This window comes from Monopterus albus, unplaced genomic scaffold (genome assembly GCF_001952655.1).
Source record: "Monopterus albus unplaced genomic scaffold, M_albus_1.0 scaffold174.1, whole genome shotgun sequence".
Taxonomy (NCBI): domain Eukaryota; kingdom Metazoa; phylum Chordata; class Actinopteri; order Synbranchiformes; family Synbranchidae; genus Monopterus; species Monopterus albus.
This window is the reverse complement of record NW_018128054.1, coordinates 997090-1015280: the sequence shown is the minus strand read 5'-3', so window position 1 is coordinate 1015280 and position 18191 is coordinate 997090. Positions and strand designations below refer to the sequence as shown.

Here is an 18191-nt window from a genome sequence, read left to right as displayed (position 1 = left end):
GTGTCATAATGGCATTTCACACTCTCTCTTTTTTCCTCATCCACTTGTTAGTATATTATGCTGCCCACTTCTACAGTTCTGCAAAGGTGTTTACTCTCTCCATTAATTCTGTTCGATTCACATTATGTTTATTGGCACGAAAGGCAATGGTAATTTTGCCAAAACAAAACACAAAAATAGATAAATGGAATTAAAGTTCTTCAAATGCACATGTTACGTTTGAGTAATAATTTCAGGGGCAGTAATAAAATTAGAGTTGCCAGATTGAACATCTCAATTAGCTAAATGAATGCAAATATTTGGAGATCTAGTGTCGCCGCTGTTTCATGGTGATAATCAGTTGTTCTGTTATAAACCCAGTATTATGTCAAACAGATAATTTCATAATCTGTTTGAAGCAGAAGTAACTTCATATAGATGTTGAAGAAAATGGGGCATCTTTGCCTCACTCTACAGTTTTAGTTTTTTTCCTTCAGTTTTATCATTGTTACACATGAAGTTGATGAGTCTGTTATTTAACGTTAACATCACTGTCTTTTAATATACACAATAATCCTATCAAATGCTTTCTGGAAGTCGACAAAGCAGAACTGTACCATACAATGTACTTTAGATGTATTCTGACAAACATAAAAGTCAGTTAACATTATGTGTGATTTAAAATGCAGCAGAAGGTTCTGGCACAACTTTGCCTGTTGTATTAAATTAAACATAAACTGAATATGGTAAAAGTGTGGGATGTCCAAGGGGTTTCCAAATACCTGGTATATGTTTGCTTCAGGTATTGAGCAAGATCTAAGTGGACAGGTGTGTGTAAGGACTTCCTGACATTAGACAGACGGGCAGAGCAACAGATTCTCATTTGGTCAGATAGACGCACGGCACTGTTTGGACAACGATGACATCACCTCTAGGGGAGTTGCTGTGCTTTTGTCACTAGCTTCTATATGGTTAGAAAATCCTACAAATGCATTTTATGACCCAGTTCATATCCATAGATTTAATACGAGCTGGTAACACCAGTACTCCAGAAGCCTGGTAATAATCTTGTATTAACACTATATTAATAATGTAATAAATTAGTCTGAATGAAGCATACTTCATTCTTGGTGCCCAAATTAAAATCAAACAGAACAAAATAATAAACATGGTGAACTAAGTTTAATTAAACATTTTAAAAAAGATAACTGAAAATTAAGTAATTTCAGAGAGATGGTGTGAATTCTCTTTTACAAACACAGCAGCATATAAACAAACAAGGCCCATTAAGTAGCCTTCTGCCCTTTTCCCAGACTGGTGGTGTAGATAAGATAGACCCTGCCTCTGACTGCTGTGCCCCATCTCTCTTCCTCCTTTCACTGAACACTAAATGCAGCCCAATCTGCCATCACACTAGTCAATAAAACCCACCCCCTGCAAGAGGTAGATTAGGATTTTCAGAAAGGAACCCTGTGGCTTTATAGCACTTGTGTATAGATCAGTCATGAAAGGGACTAGAGGGCTGCAAACCATCTGCATAGGATGATAAAATAACATGATGTCCTGTCAAAGATATACACACACAGATATCTTGGCCGCCTGTCTACAAGGCCTTAAACCAGAAACCTGGGTGTTTATATTTGATGTTTGGTAAACGATTTACAAAAGTCATTCAGTTATGTTTTTATCAGCTGAGGAGCCTTTAAAAAAATCTTTTTCCCCCTCAACTGGAACCTGAGAAGGTTATTGTACGTGCTTTTATATTGCCTCTGTCAGAGTAATTTGTTGTATTCAGGGTTGAGCCAAACATGATCTCACACCTTTCAGTTGGAATAAATGCTAGCAGAGACGATCATATTGGCTCCGTTTTGGCCTTTCTTCACTGGTTACCAGTCAGCTCTACTATTGATTTTAAGACTTTACTGATTACCTTTAAATCACCTAATGGTCTGGTTCCTATTGCTCCCCCACATGCCTCCGATTTACAGGCAGGACATGAGCAGGGCTGTTTCCCAGCTCAATAATAAAGGAGACCAGGTTTTTGCAGTCAGGGCTCCACAGCTCTGGAGCTCCCTGTCAGAGAATCTGAAACCTACAGAATCAGTGACGCCTTTAAAATGACTTCTTAAAAATAATCTTTTAAAAATGTTCTTTATCAAATGGCATACTGTTCTTGTGTTTAACCTTATGCGTTTTAATTTCCACTGTTGTGTCTATAGTTTTTATCTAGAGGGGTTTTCTAAAGTTTGAAAATGTATGACTTAACTGCCTAATTTTTTTTTAATCACATAAAGCACTAACTTTGTTTGGATAAGTGCTATAAAAATAAAGCTGTAATTTAAAATGACTGCAAAACAAGTCAATCAATTCAAAAAGACTAATTATATTTGCTTTGGCAGCTGTGCATACACCAGGAACTTGTATATGTTGTATACGTGAAGCGGTTGGGATAATGTTCACGTGTTACCTGTCTGTGTGCATGTGTTTACGTTGTCAGTGCCTGGAAACGTTGACAAATCGTCAGATGGACATGCAGTTGTTCATTGCAGACAACTGTAAGGAGGCTCTCCTGGAGGAGAAGAGACGCTTTTGCTTCCTGGTGGACAAACACTGCATGTTCTCCTATCAGTTCGCTTCCTTCCATGACAAGGTAGAAGACACACCTGCTCCTCTTTGTGCTGGAATGGAGCAGCACATTTTGCTTTTCTTGACTAAACACTTTACATACTAAGGTACAGTGGTGGTGAAAATCATTTTTTTGTTAGCCTTAACATGGCGTTCATATGACATGGTCCAAAAATGTCATCGAGATTTTTAACTGTCCCACCAGAACATCATGACTGTAATTGACAGAGAAAACTTGCAAGTTCTGAATTTAATCAAACCACGAACCAAAACCCACAATACATTTTGTTACCATAGCAATGAAAATGCGTGGACTGTTCCTACTCATGTTTTCTTTTAATATCTTATGTCAACTCATGCTGGACAGGCCAGAGACATTCTGACGGCAAAGCTGAGCAACTGGCAGGACCAGTGCAACGATGCCACCAACATTCCTGAGAGCATGTTGTCAATGATCGAGGGACTGCGTGTGCCCGTCTCCATCACACCGATGCCCTCTCCCTCCCCGTCACAGCGCAGCCTGGTACGATGAGGGCTGAAATAAAGACAAAATCTTTGTGTAGTAGGTTGCTGCTGTATTTCAAATTGCATTTTCTCTTTTATTGGCAAATTATTGATGAGAAAGTTCTGGGGAGTTGATGTAAGAACCTTGCATGCTAAGACAAGTGAAATACAGTATTTGATCATATTTAAGATGATGCGTGTATAAATTACATTTGTTAAGCACGATGTAGCTTAATATTCACATTAATATAACTCTACTTAGAATGCCTTTGTCTACAGCTTAGACTACTGTAATTCCATGCACCTTGCTAAATATGCTTTAGAGGTTTGTGCTCAGCTTTTTTTGAGGCTGCTACCATCACAATCAATTTTGATTTGTTTAAACTGCAGTAGTGGTATTAGACCTGCACAGTTACCAGCATGTTAACATTATAAACAATGTTCGTGTGACAGAGCATGACTGCTCCCCCGGCTCCACCTCTGAAGGCTCAGATCAGCCCTCTGGCTAACATGTTCACCCAGGAGAACAACACTACCAGTGCAGTCAACACTACCAACAACAGCATAGGTATTATGAGTATGGCATTGGTTTGTATGTGGCATCTTCCTCTGTGTTGTAGCTTCAGATTTGTGCTTTTCAAGAAAGCAAGTGTAGTGCAAAAACCATCTGTTCCTGAAATGTGAGTGTCGTTATCCTGCCTGGGACAGAAGTGTCTGCTTCACTTGGGTCTGGATTTGGATGTTTTTAATGCAGTTTTGCTGCACTTCTCAGGGTAAAATGCTTGTAAAAATAGATGTTTTCCATTAAATGGTAGTTATTTTTCTTCTTCATCTGTACCTGTCTTCCTTAATTCCTTCCAGACCATAGGAACAGTGAGGACAACAGTCTTGGCAGGTCTGTGTCTGTTGCAGCAGGCCTCAATAATGTGGTGAAGAGGCCACGTGTGCGCACCATCTTTCCCCACAATGCCGGCAACAACACCACACTGCTCAGCTTTGACGAGGGAGATGTTATCATCCTGCTCATTCCTGACGAGAGAGACGGGTGGATGTACGGCGAACTGGAAAAGACTGGAAAGTGAGTCAATTCACACATGTTGCACTTGTCTGGAACGGATTTGTGATACCAAAGAATATAGTTACACAAATCAGGAAAGGTATGTGCACATGCATGTGTATATACCTAAGCTACTTCACAAGAAATGATTCCATCCAATGTGTGAATTTGCTGTCATTTAGCTCATTATGGCCTTACAGTATAACCAGTTATTTAACCTCTAGAGTCCTGAGCTTTGGAAACCCAAGCTGTGCGGTCCTCATATGAGGACGCAGGGACTCTAGAGGTTAAAACATGCCCATCATGTTCCTCCATCCTCCTACCTGTAATGTGATTGATATAGATTGGACTGTGCTGTCCTTACTGGCCAGATGGTCCCTTGCCCGATTGTCATGCCAGCCATGTACATGCACGCACACAGCTCTAGGCTCGTTGAGTGCCGCCTAAGCTGGAACACTCGCTGATAAGGAAATCAGAGTAAAGTATGTCCTGAGGGTGGGATGTACAAGTGGAGTGAGACAGAGTGAAGTTCACAGTACCATTTGCTCTCCTACACAGATAGGCACCAACCAAGCCTGCCCTCCTCAGGTCTCTGATGTCTGACTTTTTAAACAGAGCTTTGATCTGAAGCCCTTGTAAGTGTGTTTTTGAATTATAATCATTCATCAGGTTTGATCTGTATCACTATCAAGGGAAATTACCTGGCAAATATATCCAAAAAAGTTGATCAAGCGCAGAAAGGAATGATTTTTGAATTGCTTTCAAAAGTAAAACTGCGGTCTTGGTGCCTCATTGTTGCAAATGTGGCAAGCTAAAGTGTCCAGTGGCTTAAAAGTGTATATCAGGTTGGTCAGAGTACAGCATGTGACCAGAGGCTTCATGTCCGACAGGAGGCTTGACTTTGTTACATTTGGGTTTCTCGCTGGGTTTATCTTTTTGTCTTATACCAGCTTTGATAGTGTATCCAAGCAACTCGCCTGGCAACACCTAGACTGGTGGAGATACCCACACACAGTATTGATGGACTGAGGACTCTGTGTCAACAAGATACATTTGAATCATACTGAGTGAAAAACAAACTCGTAATACATAATACAGCACAGCAGCAATTAATGGAAACTAACTTGTATGCACTGTCTTATCGTCTAAGTTTTTATTAATGTCAGGTTATTTCATTCAGCCTGTTCAGTGGCCAGCATTAACATTTATGCTGGAAACAAGCATCTGTGACTGAGTGAGGTGTATTTTCCAGTCAAGCTTGAGTCTTTTTATAGCAGGTACACAAAGGAAAGCCTAGTCTCCAGGCCAAATGTGCAGATATTAACATTTATCAACATTTATCAAAAAGTCTGACTGGCTACACAGAGATTATGAACAATCTTGTACCCTAACGGCACAAAGACAAACAGTCCTTGGCCTGAGCTTGTGATACTAGCTGTGACTCATTGTCCTCTAAAGATTTTCACCCTCATAAATTCCTTTAAATGTGTTTCCAAGGTGAACTAAATTTTTTTTTTTTGCTAAACTAAAGATTTATTTTTTGTAAGATTTAATCATTTGACTGGCTTCATCATGCTGTTCTCACTATGTTTCTCAAATCCATAATGAAATAAAGTTTACTTTGGTGTATGTGTGTGGGCAGGAACCAACAGGCTGCATGATTCCTCTTACTGTGGCCACTGGGCTCCTCATTGGTCCGACTCATTTATTGGACAAACATTAATTCGAGTTGCACATGTAATTGTGCATCAGCTCAGCGGGTTTGAGATGCGACCTTGACCGCAGGACCATAGAAAAGCTGGAAAATACTGAGGCTCCTATCAGCAGGGAAGATTTGAAGACAAAATAAAGGGAGAAGGCATTTGAAGCATCGCCCTTTGATTATCTCTGCTGAGAAATCAGAGGCATCCATTCATCAGGAAGTCTTTTCTCCAATGAATGTGTTTTTTCCTCTTGCTAGCATAGTTACTAAAGTGTGCACAGCAGTAGGGGCTACATTATATTTAGAGGTGTCTCTGTATTTTTGTCCTCCCCAGCTACATACATGAAAGGCTCAGAATATTAGGAACACCTCTGAATATAATGTAGTCCAGTACAACCCCACCTTTAACTATGACTTCAATTATAAATATATATTTGAATTTATACATTTATGACAGTTTCACCAAAAACAGAAATATTTAGAGCTTCATAAAAACAGATGTTAAGGCAGAAGTCTTGTAATTGCATACGGTTGTACCTAATAATAAAGTGGCCGATGAGTGTATAATAGCTCTATATTTCAACAATATTCAGAGTGGAGGGGGGGGAAGAAGCTTATCTATAACAGTCTCTCTCTCCCGTTTCTTTGTTTTTGTTTCTTGTGGTTAAAAGATGGAGGATCTATTGAATAGAGGGCAGAGCAGCAAAGCCCTAAATGATGATAAAGCAATCTAAATGACTGCTGTGCAATGAGAGCTGACAACGAGGCTGGCGGTACAGATATACCACAGATACGATCATCTCTAACTGGGCTTCTCTCTTTCTTGCAGGAGGGGCTGGTTCCCTTCATCTTACTGCCGTGCACTCTCGGAGCCACTCGTGAATGACAATAAGTAAGGAGACTCCACATTTCAGCCAGCACACACACACACACACACACACACACTCACCAGCAGGTTTCATGTTGCAGCCAGTTGTGTTGTTGGCAGTGTTTCCTCTAGTTACTCCTTCTACAGCGATAACCTTTCTAATCCTATTGGGGACTCTTCCTTTCCTCAACCTTTGATTCCTGTTGTGTTTAAGTCACATTCTGCTTTGGGTTTTTCAGTTTTTAAACGTTATGTTCTACAGCGTGAGGGGAAAAGACATCGATTAAAGCAGTGATGCTGTATAGTCTTTTTAGAATCCCTAGACCCTGATAAGTGTTCTTTGCTCATATACAGATTGTATAACTGTCAAATCTGTGTAACTGAAATGAATCTAAAATTGAACTTTTCACACAAACCCAGCCAAACATCCGGAAACAGGATGTTTAGTGCTGATGAATGGAATTTGCTGCTGATGAGAGAGAAGGTTTACAGAGTCCACTCCAGGCTTTTCTTCAAAGAGACTAATCCCTGTCGGATTAATTTATTAGATTTTAACATGCCGCACCTCCCACATAGAGGCTGCCGGCCAACTGCTACCATGGAAAATTAAACTTTAAACTATTTACAGCGCTGGGGGACACAGCAGCACACGTGCATCCGTGTCCTTTTGTCCTTATGATGAACTTCCACTAACCATATTTATCTGTATCTCATAATCTTAACATCAGGCCTGTATGCCCAACTTTAAGATTAGCCTTAATCTAATCAGTAACCCTAGGTTTAAGATAAAGCCCTTGAAGGCATAAATACAGAAGCACACGCTCATGCCAGGAGATTCATGTGAAGTCATGCAATTAGTTGGATTAAGTGGCCTTTCCCTTCCCCATTTTACTGTCATCTCCCCTCATTTTTCTCCTTCCATTCTGTTTTTATCCTTTCATTTCCTCCTTATACCTGTGCTCTCTTTTTGTTCCACCCCTGTACCCTCATCTTTCATTTCATCCCTCCTCGTCCTGCAGTGTGTCTGCTGCACCATACCGTAGCAGGAGCGTGGTCAACCTGCACCATCAGGACACGGAGACGGACGAGGCGACCATGGTGCTCCCTCCGGCAGACTACACCAACAACCCACAGCGCAACGGCATCAACAACAATACAACCACCAGCACCGTCACCACAAATAACCACAAGCACTCTCCCACGCCCTCTGCAGCCTCCTCCTCCTCGTCTGATCCCAATACGGTCAGTCAGCGAGCTTGTGATTTGGTTTATGTCCTTTCATCTGACATCTAATACATTTAAGACAGTGTTGCTAGATGTAAAGGTCTACTGGGGCACAGGCCCCCCATTACTCAAATCACACCATTATTGTTCTCGGATGTCTGCGTGAATGAAATGTGCTACGCACTGTGCTATATGTACTTCCCTTGCTTAACCCACTATTCCACTGCCATACTGCTGCTACTGAAACTGAAGCCTTAACTTGACTGTTGAAAACTGTACCTGTATGTGTTGTTGTCATCACTGTGAAAACTTCAGAGGGCTTTTTGAGAGTTAAAAGTTGGTTTTAGGGATGAAGTTAGAATTTGATTTAGGTTCAGGTTGTGGCTATGCATTAGATGTGATGGTTAAGCTTAGGGTGAGTAACTTACGTCAGTGTAAAGTCCCCGTGAGGTGGCATTACATGAGCTTTTTAAGTCTGCACCGAAGGCCTGACCACACAGATACACTCTGTGTCAGCTGGGATTTAGGGACAGTTTAACACTGAGTTTGCAGTTGGTACGTCTATTATGGCTATCTGAAGTGAGCCACATTGACAGACTGACATGTGCTCATTCTGGGTATTTTCATTTTCATCTTGCACAAACACTACTTACATTTCCATCCTATTTTATTTAGAAGATGATGTAGCCTCGTTAGGAAGAGTTTTCCTGCCTCAACATGAAGTGATACATGATGTTCCAGAGAGGTTCATGTGATACAGGAAGGACAGCAAAGGCATTGCTTTCATTCATTCCAGTCAATCGGACTGGAAACTTTAAATTGCCCACTGGCCTTAATGCATGTAGGAATATGTCTGTCTGTTGACCTACTGACAAGCTACACCAGGCATTTTGGGTCCCTCCCAACTCATCAGGTTGAGACTTGGCAGAGAGACTGTGTTTTTTTTTTTTCTGTGAATAAAATGTTTACAAGTGTGTTAAAAAGTCTACTACTCTAAACACCTGTCGGGGATGAAGACACAGGCCAAGTAGGGCGCAGCTGTAAAGAAGATCACCTTTGTTACAGTTATTCCCAGTGTGCTGATAATAGGTCTCCTGGAAACTCTGCTCCAGTGTGAGGCAGTGACACTGGTATAGACATGAGAACAGTCTGGGCCAGTCTGCGTGACTGAAGTCTCAGGCAGAGCACAAACTGTCTTCTCTCCTAATATAATGTTGAAAGATGCAGATGGTTGTAAAATATGCCTATGCTCACAAATGTTAACATCTCCCAACCCAACACAGAGTGGCTATAGCCATTTCAATGTTGTGTCCATTTACATAGCAATGCAAATGTAAAGTCTCAGCCAAATTTGTGGTTTCCCTCTATGAAGGCTGTTTTAGTTTCCCTTTGCTGGATTAATGTAAATGTGTTGCGGTAGGTCAGGGTTAAATGTGCTTGTCCTGACTGTAGAATCACCTGCACACTCTGCACGTCAACACACCGATGCTGCTTTTCATGACTACCTCTTAATATTTTTTTTTGATAAATGGTGGACTTTGCATATGTCTGTTTTTCATTTTGAAATATTTAAAAAAAAACATGCTGACATGCACCTATTCACTTGACCGTGTGTGATGTCTTCTACATCTTGTAACCAGTCAAATGGCTCCATCCAGTTAATCATACACAGCTACAAGTAGGCTACGGTGTCATTAACTCTGTTTTCATCCCTAACAGATTAAAGCTTTGTGCTGCACATCCCACTGATTTACATTCATTTCCTCTAGATTAACTTAACATATGGACTGGAACTAATATAGTAGAATAAATGGCCAATCACTGTTTTGCTGGACATATTCAATCCTGTCGTATACATGGAAGATTTAGGTAAAACAGTGAAGTTGGTCACATAAGACCAAACACATTCTGCTGATTCATTATTTACCATAGCCACACACAGACATACAATAGTAGGGCCAATGATAATCGTGCTTGTTTGTGTGTCCGTCCTCTGTCAGACCTCCGTCTACATCCCACCTACTGTATGTCTCTTTTCCCACTGGCTCGGCATCATGGTGGAATTCCACTCTGGGTGAACCTAATACCCACATTTCCTCTTTGTCACACTCTTTTCATTCTTTCAGGTTCTTTCAACGTTGTTTGTCTCCACATTTGAACAACTGTCCCTGCTCCTTCAACACACAGCTCTCTCTCTGTCCACATGCCGATCCCAGAATAGACTTGCATGTGGGAAAAAGTTCTCTACAGCTACTGTAGACTATAATGCTCCAGTTTATGTTCAGCTGAGTGTACGAGTAGGCGGCTGAGGTTGTGTTGGTATGTGCAAATACTGTATTTATGCATGTGCTGGGTTACTTAGTGACTTGTGGCTGCAATTGTGCTGAAAATTATTGGCGAGTGCTGCACTGGTTTATGTGTTTTTCAGGTAATTAGCTCTTGAAAAATTATGGGCAATTGGAAGAGTGCTTGTTTTTAGTGCATTAAGAGGTGTAAACAAGCAAGAGAGAGAGGTGTAAACAAGCAAGAGAGAAAGTAAATTTCATTTTCCCAAATTTGTTTAACTCTTCTTCCTGTTATTTTTTCCATCATTAGTTGATGATTCTGCTTGTTTTTTTTTTTTTTAATTATAATAAACATGAAGCTGAACATCTGCAGTCTCACAGTACCATTTCCACATACATTTTTAGTTTCTTGGTATTGTCATGCTAATTGAAGCCTGTATCAACAGAGGCTTTTTTCAGGTGTGCTGGTTTGGGAAAGGGGGGAGGAAACAGGACGGCTGGGGGTGGTGGGGATATCATGCACTGTCAACAAAAATGTGACCTCACTGGTTTTGTGCTTTGTGTGGCAGCAGAGGTGACGACTCACAGGAATGAATAGAGAATGAGAGAGAGGGGGGGATCTGAGAAACTGAGATTTACAGTGAAAATGAAAGAAGCAGTCACAGTTTTGACTTCCAAGTTGAGCATCAGTGAAAAGGGAAGAAGAGACTTTTCTACCTGTTGATACTCGGTTTGAAACATTCTGGTGCCCATGATTTGTAGTCCAAACATCTGTAAGAGGAGGACAGATGTGAAATTGTCTGTGTCCTGTGGGAAGTAATAGTCACAGTGAATGGGGATGTTCCTAGGTTGTAACACTGGACTGCAACATCGGGCACTTTATCCACTCCTGGCCTCTTGTGGAATCTTTGCAGTACTGCAGGTCGGAAGGCACATTAATCTTGGGCACTGCTGCTATGAAGATTAACAAAACAGTCCCTTATTCACTCACTCTCCGCTTTTCACATAATTGACTAAGTGGTTTCTTCTATAGGGAACAGTAAATTGAGACATTGTCATATGTGCCCACATTTTTTTGTTCAGTTGTGGATGTTTTCCCAGTGTTTGAATCTCAAAGTGGGACAGTAAATGTACTAAACAGGGAGTGATTCACAGAACTCCACAACCCACAGTCTGTCCTCTTGTGTGTGCAGTTCAGGTTCAGGTACACTGTACATGTGCTCAGTTTGTCACCCCACTGGTGGTGTCATACTGTACATGCAGTAGTCACCAAGGTGTAACCAAAGCCTAGAAAGTACATGTGGTGATTAGAATAATTTGAAGGGCATTTAATTAAGGCTGCAGATCGGATGACCATTCTATATGCATCTGTAAAAATAACGGTGGAAACTGCTGACATTCTAAGTTGAAGTGATTCTAAGTGATCTGTATTCATAGACAGTGACACTGATTGTGGAACAGGCATGAATTTCCAGAAGGTCCACATTCCACATGCTGTCTCGTGACATGACACAGCACGTCGTCTTTCCCACACTTTCGCTCATTCATCCGTTCATCTAGTGTCCAATCCTTCTGTAGCGTGGTGTGTTTGTGTGTTGGGTGTGAGGTGATGCTTCACGTCAGACATAAATGCACAAAACATGGTAAAAGATGGGATGATTCAGGTATTCATAGTGCAAATGTGTCATGGTTTTGTACTGTGCAATAGACCTGTATTACAGCAAGTGTTGACCTTGTGACTCGGAGAGTAATGTTGTATCTGTGTTTTCTCCGCAGGCAGCCCAGCCTAATGGCATCTCGAGACCTACACCTGCTTACCTGGTGTAAGTCACATAAGAACAGTGAACAAGATGATCTGCTTTTCTTTCTGTCCTTCACTCATCTTTGGTGCATTTCCACAGGGGAGGAAACCCGTTCTCCACAGTCAGGCTACGTCCAACCGTCACCAATGACCGCTCTGCACCAGTCATCTGATCTGTCCACATTTTCCACTCACCAACCTTCCTGTCATCTACCCATGATGTGCTACTCTACCCTGCCTGTAGTCCTGCATCGTCTCCTGGCTGAAACCAAACAAAACATGACCCAGCACTAAGGAAAAAAAAAAAAGACACTTGAATGTGGGATCCCCTTACTGCTGCAAACTCCCGTATGGAAGTATTTTGGGACCATTTTATTTACAGAACAGATGCTCATATTTAAGATATATTTTCTAAGTCTATTTTTTCCTTCTCTTTGTGTTTTTATTTAAAAGACCACAAACTTACCTGGACTTAAGAAATAGATGGTCAAAAGAAAATGTTGCAATGTATTTATACTGTTTCTTGTTAATCATAAAAAATCTTTTTTTTTTTTTGTTGCCATAGGACAGTAGAAGAATGTACTGTAGAGGACCTCTGTACTTCACCTGCAGGTCTTTACAAAAGGTGCAACTCAGTGTCAATGCTAAAGTGCTTTTCTTTGTCATGAGGAGAAAAATAATTCAAGCATTTAAAGAGATGGATCCAAAAACACAAACACGTGATCTTTATCCTTCATTCTGTCTTGTAGATTAATTTGTATAAATGCTATGAATATTGTCCGTTACCAACTAACTTCACTTTCTGTAGAGCTAGATGATAGTGGAGAGACCTTTGCCTTTATGACACATAACGGTACCAACTGTAAATTATTTACCTGTGGACATGAGTTATGACAATCACCTCATCTTCACATATACAGTGCAATCGGTTCTGCTTTAATCATTACACATGGCATTTTAAGACCAGGCTTTTTTTTTTTTGGTCATCTCTGGTCCACATTGCACCTTTAATAAAACTTCTGTATGAAAAATAAAGATTTCTTCAATTTTAGCTTGTCATGCATTCCTTTGTTTATATCAAAAGTAACAGTATATTTCAGCTCATTTACAGGCGCTGTGTGAAAATCAGATCAAAGAAGCGGTCAAGCCCTTAAGTAGCATTCATTTTTAATTACAGTAACTGATATAAAAGTAAGAACCTCAATCATATACAGTAAGCGTGCGTAGTGTGTTCTCTAAAGCAAGAAGATTTTTGTTATTACTCCCACTCAGTTATATTTCTTTCTTCTGCCACAGATGGTTATATAACATGTTGCAGTGATGGAAGACTGACATGGAAACACTGCAGATACAGGGACAAAGACATTCTTGATCGATTGTCTGGCTGGAACAAATGGGGCAGGGTGACTTGTCACAGAGTACTAAGATAAAAATCCAGAGAGTATACACATAGATTTCTTCAGCGTTTGCTCTCAGCATGCTTCTTTGAAGTGACACTCCAACCATGAAAGGAAGAGTCTGCACTTGTTCCTCTTAAAGTAGGAAGTCGAACAGTGACTGAGGTTGTAAAGTCGAGGGCGTTTCAGATTGTATATATTGTACCTGAGGTCTGCATTGGCCCTGGAAAAGCACAACCCAGCAGAATAATCAAACAAATGTTCAGTGCAAATATGGCCCCATGAACTAATATCAACAAAAACAGAGAAAATGCTGCAGACTTTGTCTGACGAGTCCATAGTTTGACAGACAGTTCATGTCCAGCGTTCCTTACACAACAGTTTTTAAACATGCCGTGTTATTCCATGTGACGTACACAGCCAAAAAAAAAAAAAAAAAAAGTTTGAATTTCCTGAAAAATCAAATACATCTACAGGATGCTGTTGCTAAGTTACCAAGCACAGTGTTAATTAAAAAAAAAATTACATGTGGTTTGATTCTGGCTTGACAAAACAGGAAGGAATTTGCTTATATCCTTTGACAACTGAGCTAAATCTACAAAAAAAAAAAAAAAAAAATCCAGATGGAATCTTTGAATACCACTCAGCATGTAGTGAAGGCACTGACAAACGCTCAACACTTACACATGCTAGAATATATCCTCAACAAGCAGATCAAAATAGATTTTTACGTGCCTCTAATAGCATCTCGTATAATATCTTAATCACCCGTTGTGCATTAACATAATGGCAACAGCAATGTGCAATATTAAGAAAAGAAACAAAAGACAAAAATGCTGGATTATGTCTGTAGCTGTATGTGAGTTTGTGTGTATGTATGGGAACACACACACACACACACACACGTGAGCTGTGGCTTGGTCCCTCTAGCCGAAGGTGGCGCCACAGTTGGGACACCTTCTCTGACGCAGCGCAAAGCAGAAGAGGATACCCAGGGGGAAGAAGAAGATGGCACAAAGGATCCCCAGGCAAGTGAAGTCATCCTCCAGGACACCAACTCTGCAGCACAGAAGATGCAAAATTTTAATCACCCAAAAGTTTTTTTAAAACCTTCTTTAAGCTCTTGTGCCTGATTAACTGTCAGCAAGTCTACAAAAGAGCAGGTTATGTTTACTTGATGGGATCTTCAAAGCTGACTGATGTCTGACTAGTATCACATTGTCCAAACGTCTGTTTCCTAAATGCTTATCTGCGCTGTATTTCTGTTGAAGGGACATGATGTGACCTTGTTCTGAGAAAAACAGTTAAGTCCAATTTGCCGTTTATTTGTCCTGTTCAAAATCAGTCGTAGCTCGAACATGTAAAAGTGTGCTGTTTTCCAGCAGCAGCCAGGGAAAGAAGGAAAACCTTTAACAATGTCAATTATCTTTTAAATATTAAGTCAGAAACGAAGAGCCAATGAAATATAAAAAAAAAAAAAAGAGCCTGGTATTTGACTGAGTTTTCAAGCAAGTAAAAAAAGTAGAGGGTTTGGACTCATTTTACCAAAAAAAAAAAAAAAAAACACAACTAAAGAACCACCAGAACATGAAGCCAACTGTTTTGAAGGTACTAATCATGGTCTCATGACTGCACCATACCGACCAGTGTGGCCAACAGATCTGCTAGAGAATTATACACGCGTCAACTCAGACCACAAATAGACGGGAAATGAAAAGCTACTTTGGAGAGCACTTACTGGTAATCTATAAGAAAGTGGCAGAGGACTATAGATTACTGTGATGGTAGACTAAAAAGTATTGATTACACTCCTAATAATTGATTCAGCTGCAAATATAAACAGGGTTTAAAGTCAATATCAATATTCTGGCTCTTTGAACATGGTCTGCTGGAGCGGCATTTGGACTCGCGCTGCGAGTATCTGGTTTGACTTGGCACCACACCACGTGCTGAGATGTTAGCATTTGTACAATTTGTTCATCCTGAATGTTTGACATGTAGACACAGTACACAACATACATCTACTGTGTGTCACAAACCATCTGTGGTACTTTTAGAAATACATGGTTGGTACAAAGTGCTTGGTAGAGAAAACCAGATATGAATGTGGGTGATGATTATAGTAAAGATTAATATGTGACAGTGTTGTTGTGTAGTTATTTATAAGTTAGTTTTTTTATAGATTTTATTTCTGCCTTCATTGTAGCTTTATCTAATCAGCAAGTTAAAGCACTGAACAACACAATCTGACATATGACTGAGGGCTTTTTTCTTTCTTTGGAGATACATAATTAATCATCATATTACAGTAAATTTCAGAGCGCCGGCCATAAAAGTTACCAAGTGAACATCAATAAACATATAAACTTTCAGATCAAGTCGAAATACCGGAACTTCACTCACCCTGTGACAATAAACAATCCCAATGCAAATCAGATTTCCATTTTGTGTTCATGTGAACTGCAACCTTTGGCCCAATGTAGCCCGACTAGATCTGTCACATGCATGAGGCTGAAAGCATCTGACTGACAGGATGTTGACTCAGGCAGAGTGAAACTAATGTTAAACCTTTTTTCAAAACTGAAAGTCATATCCACTCAGCATTTGGTCACAGGCAACATACGCAGTTTAAAAAAAAAATTTAACTGACGCCATCTCAAGAGGGACTGTGCTGAGAAGCCAGGTTAGTCACAGTGAGCATTCCTTTAACATCTTTCAACCACGTGCTAAACGAGAAACCTCGCTCTCAGTGAACAATCTGAGTGAACTGGGGCTTTCCCGTCTTCATCCCAGATGTTCCACTCTATCTGGTTTCTTTGGGTACAAACTGTGTGTGCAAGTTAATCACTTTTCTGATGTATGTAGGACAACTTTCCAAAAAAAAAAAAAAAAAACCCTGATTACAGCACTCCATGATGCGTGTGTCCTCACCTGCAGGCAGGGCAGCCTCCCACCACCACTACAGAGGGTTGGATGATGGTGTAAGTCTCAGTGTAGGGCTGCTGGGATACAGCAGGGCCCACAGGGGCTGGTGGGTATCCTATGGTCGACAGAAGGAGATGGCACACACGTTAGTAAGGACTAACTTTTTATTTTTTTATAACACTAGAGATACTATGCTTTTATTTAGGATTTAAAATTCTATTCAGGGCAGGTCAGCATAAATGTGAGGTGTGACCCCGACACATTCACATTCACAATCAGAGGCTGCACTCATCACTGGGAACAGGACAGATAGTCCTGATGTAGATAGTAACAGAACACGAGGGACAGGGCAAAAGAAAGGGACATTTATTATCAAGTGCAAGACTGCCATTTTTAAGTCAAGCATGAAGTGATCTACAGCGGATCTGTTGGTAGGAAAGTCCGTTCCTATGTGTAAATATCATGCTAAACAGGGCTACATTGTTTTTAAAAAGTTAACTTTGTGTATTACATACTGGAATAAACAGTAGATACAAGAAAAGTTCCAGCATCAATCAAAAGCATCAAAAATAAAGCACAGCTCCAAGGCACATCTGTGTGTACGTGTCTGTACACTCTTTTATGACCATGTACAACAGACATTCATAAAACCAAAGGTAGAGCTCATTGTCCAGTCATAATCTAAGATCACAGGACCAATATCTACTGTCTGTCCCGAGCCTTTGGACAGAGACAGGAAAGAAAGCTTCTATGTCTTCTCCTCCACCCGCCTGGAATAGGCTGAAGGGGGAAATTAAATTAATTAACGTTGTTTTTGTTCTTAGCTGCTTTAATTCTTCGTAATGATACTCTTTTCTAGTCACCTTTCTTAGGTTTCGTACTGTAAAACACTTGTTTGTTTTCGTGTTGCATGCAATTAATAAAAATTAAGCGAGATTATTGCGCATGCGCAGACGCTGGAGCTGATTAAGGAAAGCCATTATCTTCGATATTGACTAAAAGTTTCAGACAGTGGTTAAGAAACTATTTCTTAGGGCAAACCCACTCAGTGACGCACTCAACCGAGCGTTCATTAAGACGAAGACGGAAGTGGGGAGGAGGCAGAGCTGCCTTCCAGTCTGGACGCTTTACTTTTTGGTAAATGTGTGCATTATTTAAATGTGCGACATAAACGGAGCCACTTACCTTGGCCACCGGGGTACTGGTAGGGCGGCGGGGCCTGAGGGGCGATGGCCCCATAGCCTTGCTGCTGCGGGCCGTACTCATAACCCCTGGGGACGGCGTTGTAAGCAGGAGGTTTGTCCTGAAGAAGGGGTTTGTTGTCCACCATCTCACCCGACGTAACGCGTCCTCAAGTTGTGTCTTCCTCTGCTCTTAACTCGATTCTTCGGTAACACACAGGGTCAAAACTGAACTCCGGCTACTTGTGTCTTGTTGCCCAAAAAGCCGTGCGACGTTGGTTGACACGCAGTGGCGACAAAAACAAAGAAAACAAAGGGAAAATGCTGCACCAAAAGGAAACTTCGTCCCTCTCCATGCGCACTGTGTCCCCGGTGGCGCAAAACCCCCAAACGTTACTTACCACACAGGAATGGTCTGAATCAGTCTGGTATTGATTAACTTAACTTCATTTCCCCCTTTACAGTTGGTCCTTCGGTACCGAAGCAGAAGTTATCTCTCATCGCAGTATCTTATAACTCAGCCAGAAGTCAGAAAGGCTTTTCCTGTCTGGCTTGTCACAAGAGAAGAATCATGTGATGAGCTGCCGTAGCGCCTCTGCGCAGTGAAAGGCTTCTTAAAGCGACAGCTCACCACAATAAAGGT

At 40.9% G+C, this 18191-nt stretch overlaps 2 protein-coding genes across 3 annotated transcripts in view; one reads left to right on the top strand and one right to left on the bottom strand.

Annotated features, from left to right (window-relative positions):
- Nucleotides 1-13903, top strand: part of baiap2l1b (BAR/IMD domain containing adaptor protein 2 like 1b) — a 26826-nt gene extending 12923 nt beyond the window's left edge. Inside the window, exons 7-14 of the mRNA XM_020616396.1 lie at nt 2477-2629; nt 2972-3127; nt 3562-3676; nt 3970-4186; nt 6697-6759; nt 7755-7977; nt 12021-12067; nt 12146-13903. Of these exons, the coding sequence (XP_020472052.1) occupies nt 2477-2629; nt 2972-3127; nt 3562-3676; nt 3970-4186; nt 6697-6759; nt 7755-7977; nt 12021-12067; nt 12146-12218 (1047 nt within the window). The 3' untranslated portion in view covers nt 12219-13903. The remainder of the gene's footprint in view (nt 1-2476; nt 2630-2971; nt 3128-3561; nt 3677-3969; nt 4187-6696; nt 6760-7754; nt 7978-12020; nt 12068-12145) is intronic.
- bri3 (brain protein I3) lies at nt 12597-18191 on the bottom strand. 2 transcript variants are annotated; one of them, XM_020616398.1, is made up of 4 exons: nt 17950-18191; nt 17553-17797; nt 16374-16482; nt 12597-14501 (listed from the first exon to the last, which is right to left on the bottom strand). In XM_020616398.1, exons 2-4 carry the CDS (start codon nt 17695-17697, stop codon nt 14369-14371), a joined length of 387 nt encoding a protein of 128 aa, XP_020472054.1. In that variant the 5' UTR covers nt 17698-17797; nt 17950-18191; the 3' UTR covers nt 12597-14368. The 2 variants fall into 2 exon arrangements, with proteins under 2 accessions (XP_020472054.1, XP_020472053.1); XM_020616397.1 differs by having other exon boundaries at nt 17553-18191.

Excerpts from the sequence above, each read along its gene's own strand:
- bri3 (XM_020616397.1), bottom strand. The coding sequence starts at position 17,697 with ATGGTGGACAACAAACCCCTTCTTCAGGACAAACCTCCTGCTTACAAC. Across the intron at positions 16,483-17,552 it reads CCAGTACCCCGGTGGCCAAG|GATACCCACCAGCCCCTGTG; the intron begins GTAAGTGGCTCC and ends TGTCGACCATAG. Across the intron at positions 14,502-16,373 it reads GGAGGCTGCCCTGCCTGCAG|AGTTGGTGTCCTGGAGGATG; the intron begins GTGAGGACACAC and ends TCTGTGCTGCAG.